General features: G+C 42.7%; 1 protein-coding gene across 4 annotated transcripts in view; it reads left to right on the top strand.

Annotated features, from left to right (window-relative positions):
- Nucleotides 1–3,645: 3,645 nt before the first annotated feature.
- Nucleotides 3,646–6,000, top strand: part of LOC147898805 (proline-rich receptor-like protein kinase PERK3) — a 103,744-nt gene continuing 101,389 nt past the window's right edge. The window contains exon 1 of one of the 4 annotated variants that reach the window (XM_087379279.1): nucleotides 3,646–3,973. In XM_087379279.1, coding sequence (XP_087235405.1) covers nucleotides 3,651–3,973 — 323 coding nt within the window. In that variant the 5' untranslated portion in view covers nucleotides 3,646–3,650. The remainder of the gene's footprint in view (nucleotides 3,974–6,000) is intronic. The other 3 variants (XM_087379280.1, XM_087379278.1, XM_087379277.1) reach the window with 3 other exon arrangements.

The raw sequence follows: 6,000 nt of genomic DNA, 5'->3' as shown, positions 1-6,000 counted from the left end.
ATTGTTACAAAGTCATATTTTGACATCATGACCTCTACATCAAGCCTTTTATTGAATAGCATCAAGCTAGACAACGCAAGTTACTCCACATGGGAATTTCAATAATAGAATGTGCTTATTCACAAGTCATCATGGCGAGTCATACAAGCTTCTCCTAGAGCCGCGTCACTAGAGCTTACATCTATTGGTTACATTATTGAGGGAGCAAGATATCCTTAACCAACTATAGTTCTAGAGTTGTGACCCACATCATTGTGGTACAATATAGGCAATGACCTTATAAAAAGCTCCTTCACCACGTGAGTTGAGATGAACAATCGTGGTGGCAATGTAACGTTCCTTACTTTTTTGTGGGTTGGGTGACCATGCTAACATTACTACCCCTCACATATAATGTGTTCATGATGAGCTTTCACAATTTGAGGAATGATGACATTTTAAGTGTTCGGTTGTCAACCTTTTTATCTTCGTTGGGGACATATAGGGAGAATGGTGGCTTTCTTTAGGTCAATGCTCTCTTACGTCCCTCCCCCCTTCAATCCTTATCTCCCCGCCCACCACCCAGAAGGAATCCAAAAAGAACTTGATAGAAGAAAGGGCATGCATGAGAAAAGCTAGATGCAAGTGGGACAACGGGTGCAAGTGGCAAAGTATATTAGATGCATTTAATATGCTCAAACTATCAAGAAATGAAGCAATTATGTTAGATGGGGGAGATCCATGCCCATAGGTGTGGTTTGAACATGTTGCAACCTTTCTATAGCTCATAGCTACTCTCTATTCCTTGGAACAAAAGAATCTCTGGTCCTCTACCTTATAGAATGACACATGGAAATATTGAGCTTCATTTACTCTTTCCCATTCTTTCTCTTGCTTATGGTAGAGTGTGTGCAACTCTCCTTGACTTTTTGAGGGTTGGGATGACTTACTGGCATCACTAACCCTCACATATCACTAATTCTCACATATCATGTGTTCATGATGACCTTTTATTTGGGGGAATGGTGGCATTTTAAGTCTTGGGTTGTCAACCTTTTATCTCTATTGGGGGTATATAGGATGGTGGGTTTTCTTGAGGTCAATGCTCAGATGGGCTAAAGTCAAAGTTGAATATGGTTAGTTTTTTTGGATTAGTTGTAATTTAGGGATTAGGTGGTGATTATTAGGTTTTAAAGGTTTGGTAGGCCTTTATCTATATCAAGGGGATCCCTTATGCCTCTCCCCCCTTGAATCTTTCTCCCCCCGCCCACCGCCTAGAAGGAGTCCAAAAAGAACTTGATAGAAGAAAAGGCATGTGTGAGAAAAGGTGGATGCAAGTAGGACATGGGGTGCAAGTGGCAAAGTGCACTTTAATGCATTAAACATGGTCAAAATGTCAAAAAATGAAGCAATTATGGTAGAAAGGGAAGGTCCATGCCCCATAGGTGTGATTTGAACATGTCACATCCTTTCCATAGCTCATGGGTACTCTCAATTCCTTGGAACAAAAGAATCTCCGGGCCTCTATCCAATAGAATGCCACTTAGCAAATTTGAGCTCCCCATACTCTCTTCCTTTATTTCTGTTGCTTGTGGTAGAGTGTGATCAAAGTCTCTACATATACTTCCAAGCTTTCAATTTTCGTGTGGGAACAATCTAGCGTTACTATCCCTCACATGCCATGTTTTCACAGTAACCTTTCAAAATTGGATGAGAGGTAATATTTTAAGTGTTGGGTTGTCAACCTTGTTATCTTGATATATAGGCAGGATGGCAACTTTTTTGAGGTCAATGCTCAAATGGGCTAAAATCAAGGTCCGATACGGTTAGTTGTTTTAGATTGGTAGTAATATAGGGATTAGCTGGTGACTAGATTGGGTTTTAAAGTTTGGCAGGCCTTTATGTATATCAAGGGGCTCCTCTAGGTCCCTCTCCCCCCTAAATCCTATAAGGGATTAGCTAGTGACTAAATTGTGTTAAAGGTAGGACTTTATGTATATCAAGGGGCTCCTCTAGGTCCCTCCTTCCCCTTAGATCCTATATTCACCCCCCTCCCTCGAGTCCCTTCCCCCGTCCCCAATACACACTCCCCAATACACACAGACACCCCTTTAACCCCTTTCCTCTTTCCTCTTCACTAATCATTGGAGGACTTTTGACCCCTCTTAGGTGCCTTAAGAATGGTTTTGTGTAGGGCCAAGATTTATCAAATGTATGATGAACCCATTTACTCCTCCTCCCTCCTCCTTAACTAATTGGGCTCCACATTAATTTGCCCCCATTTACTCCCCCTCCCCTCCCTCCTTCTCAACTAATTGGGCTCCACATTAATTTGTCCCCCCATCTTCGCCCTCCTTGCTCCCTCTCCTCTCCTTGTTTTTCATTCTCCTCTTGGTCGCCAATCCCTTTTCTGACCTATGCTCTTCTCTTATTTCACCCTCTAGTCTCCCCTCTTCACTAAAATGAGGAATTTATTTAGAGCTATTTCATATTATCCCGTACAAGGGTGTAGAGGTCTTGCCACCTTGATAACTTGGTTTTGTTACGTTGTTTGATTGGCTAACTTGGGGGGAAATTTGAATCATCATCATCCTACGATATATAGGGGAATAGGTTGAGAGAGTTCTCGAATGGCTAAGAAATTTAGTGGATCTTGACAAAATGGCAAAATGTTAATGCAGTTACAAGTAGATCTAATGGATTACCATTCTAAAATTGGCAAAATGGCCCAATCAGACAATTGATTTTAAATCTAAGCCAGCCTTAGCATTATGTAGTGATTTTGACTCTCGACTATCATGACGCATTCTCATGACTACATGGCTATATAAGAGCTAGCATAGTTACTGGTGATCTCAATGTATTTCCATGTGTTTGCTTAGAGGACTGCTCCAGGTTGAGTGTGTAAGAGCTTGTTCACGCAAAAATGAAATATTCACGTGAGCATATTTTTTTGTAATGATGATTTTTGGGCATGAAACCGGTTTGCTGAATGAGCCCCTGGTTACAAGGAGGGATTGGGAGAAAACCAAGAATAGTAGTGTGACACGTCATAATTTTTGAGTGTAGAGGCTCAACATCTGCTTTTAGATTGTAAAGAATCGCTTTAGAACCTCGTTTTTTTTGCCTTGCCCAAAGGGGATAGGGTATAATGTTTTCCAAGAGAGAAAATTCATGCTTTTATTTCTTACAAAAATATATTTTTATGATTGGGCCACGTTGCACTTGCTATTTGTATCCCTGGAAATCCTCCATCTTTTTCTCGCCCCCCCCCTTCCCCCCTCCACACCACCCCCCCCCCCCCCCTCTTCCCTCTCTCTCTCCTGCCCTCTCTGATTGGGCTAAGTTGCAATTTCTATTTCTATCCCTTGATTGAAATTTTCCATCTTACTATTTGAATCCCCTTTTCCATGCACCATCTTGGGTGGGCCACATGAATGAAATTTGCGTCCTCCCCTTGTTCGAATTTGCAACTAGGTCCTTTTGTGTGGAGGTAGTCCGACTTTAGTGGGTCCCAAGCCTTGAGTGTCGAGTCCTCTAGAGGGGAATGCAAGCCTTTTCGAGAAGAAAAGTGCTCGAAAATGGACTGTTGGCCGTGGATTGTTGCCACGTTGGCAGGGGATGGAAGGGTTCTTTCTGTGGCGGCTTGTAGGTTGATGTACGTTCCGTCCATGAGAGTGGCTGCGGAGACTTTTGAATGCGCCGTTAACTACTCACTGTCGTTATGCAACACTTTCTCGTACCTTTTGAAATATGAGGAAACGAGAGCTTGCACAAGTCTGCACACTGTGAACCGTTGTCCACAAAATACGCCAGGTGTCATGACTGATACCAGAACTTGGGTTTCCACAATCGAGCTGCGGAAGTCCTGGGGGGAGCGCGAGAGAGAGAGGTGTGGCAATGCACCTAATGAAGAGAGTACATACACGATTCAAAACTTTTGTCGTACTAGTTTGTCTGACAGCTCTCTCTTCATGTGGAGCCACGTTAGAAGGTATAGTATTGTTCCTTTAAGTGCAATTGGATTTTTGGACAAGAAACTATGGTGTGTTTGCTACATAACGGACATACGTTGTTTCATAGATTAAGCTTTTGATTGAAATGATCACGTTGCTCAGTTATCCAAATCAACCCAAGTGCTATGCAAATTAACACAAGTGCTTAATTCTCTGTTGTCTTTAATCCGCAATTACAGGTAGATGTCTATAGTAAATTTGGATTTCTCTGTTGAGGGACATTTGCCTCAAACAAGTTGGCAATTCCCCTCAACTGCTAGCTCTGTGAGCGTCGTATCCTAACGTGGTTGCTAATAAAGGCGATACCCAGGAGGCACTTGGTGTTCCGGGCAACTATCTTGGCATGTTTTCGTTCATAACGAGAGGAGCATGGATTATAATAAGAGAAGAAGACAGGAGAGTGTAATTGATCGCTGGCAAGGCATCTGTAAAAGAGTCTTCTTCTGATGAATTAACGCTATTGAGCATACAATGGCAGGAATTCGGCTGGATGCTTGAACCGCTTCTCAACGTCATTGGTCACATTATCTGCATGCATTAATGTTCTTCCATCCATCCGTTTTCATCCAGGGATAAAATTCTCCATTCGGAAAACCCTTTTTCTCTAGGCTCTGCAAAAGTTTCTTCTTTTGAACAGTCATGTTGCTGTATTTCCTTCCTTAAAGTGTTGCTAACGTTCCGTTTGTTCTATCTGTTTCCAAAGCTCTTAACTTTTAGTCCACTGAAATAGCACATGGCAAAATTTAGCCAGTGGCACGGAGGCCAAAAAAAAGGACCAACAAGATAGAAGCGGCGACTCAGCCACATGAAATGTGACAACATGACACGTGGCAAGGAGAGCCACGTTGTGAGTGACACGGCATGGGACAAGCAGTCGTGGGGGATATGTGGCATGGACAGCAACATCTCTTCGAGTGGCGTGGCATGGAACAGCCATGTGGCATTGCAGCCACATGACATGGCAAGTGACACGTGCAATATGCCTCTCACTGCAAATGGGAAAGGAAAGTTTCCTAGGGCCATACCCCACCAACCTAGTGTACTTTGCTAAACACGCCCCAGTCTCCAAAATGCGCTATCAAGGGAGGAAGAGCCTTTATCTTGATGTACTGAGTGTTAAGAAGAAAAGGCCTATCAGTGCGCTAAAAAGCCTAGTCTCTTTGTTGTTCCAAGAGGACTCGAGTTGCTTGCATATAACATTCAGACCTCTAATCCACTGTGTTAAATGCTTCCTTCGAAGAGGATTCAAGTTGCTTGCATGTACCATTCAGACCTCTAATCCATTGTGCTAAAGAGCGTGGTTCTTTGTCATTCCTTCCAAGAAGGTTCAATTCATCCGTATCATTGCTAATATCAAGGAGAAGGGTTGCAAATGTAGACTCAAGACTTCTAATCCATCGTGCTAAAAAGCCTGGTTATTTGTTGTTCCTTCCAAGAAGGCTCAATTCATCCGTATCATTGCTAATATTAAGGAGAAGGGTTGCAAATGCAGACTCAAGACCTTAGCTAAGATCTTGTAGGCTATGTTCAGGAGGGTGTTGGGTCTCCGCTTTATCCCCATGGGGACTAGGGTCTATCCATGCATGGGACAATCCTCCTGGAACACTCGGCGGAGTAGGTGGCAATCAAACATAGTTGCAAGTAAATATAGCAAATGAAAAGCCCTTTTTTTCAAAAAAGCATCTAAGAACGTTTTTCTCAAGGGGGGTTCTTGAAACAAAGGGGTGCCCAAAAATCCGACTCTCCAAATCGATTCGACATCATTGAGCTTCTGTTGATGGCATGTTATGTATCTCGGATGTGTGCTCATCTTGGGTATGAGAACTTGAACCATTTCTCCACTTTTTCTTTTTAGGAGGGACTAGGGAAGATTGTAGGGTAGGACTTCAAAGACCTTATTACAATTTACCAGGTATATGCTCATTTAGGTGGTTGTGTTTAGGAGGTTAGAAACTTCATTGAATATGAGCACCGCAGATCATCCACAGAGTGGTGGTCAAACTGA

The sequence above is a fragment of the Dipteris shenzhenensis genome, chromosome 9 (assembly GCF_047967505.1).
Source record: "Dipteris shenzhenensis isolate YYH24624 ecotype China chromosome 9, Dip_SZ_1.0, whole genome shotgun sequence".
Taxonomy (NCBI): Eukaryota; Viridiplantae; Streptophyta; class Polypodiopsida; order Gleicheniales; family Dipteridaceae; genus Dipteris; species Dipteris shenzhenensis.
The sequence above is the reverse complement of the archived record's forward strand: the minus strand, read 5'-3'. Positions and strand labels throughout refer to the sequence as shown.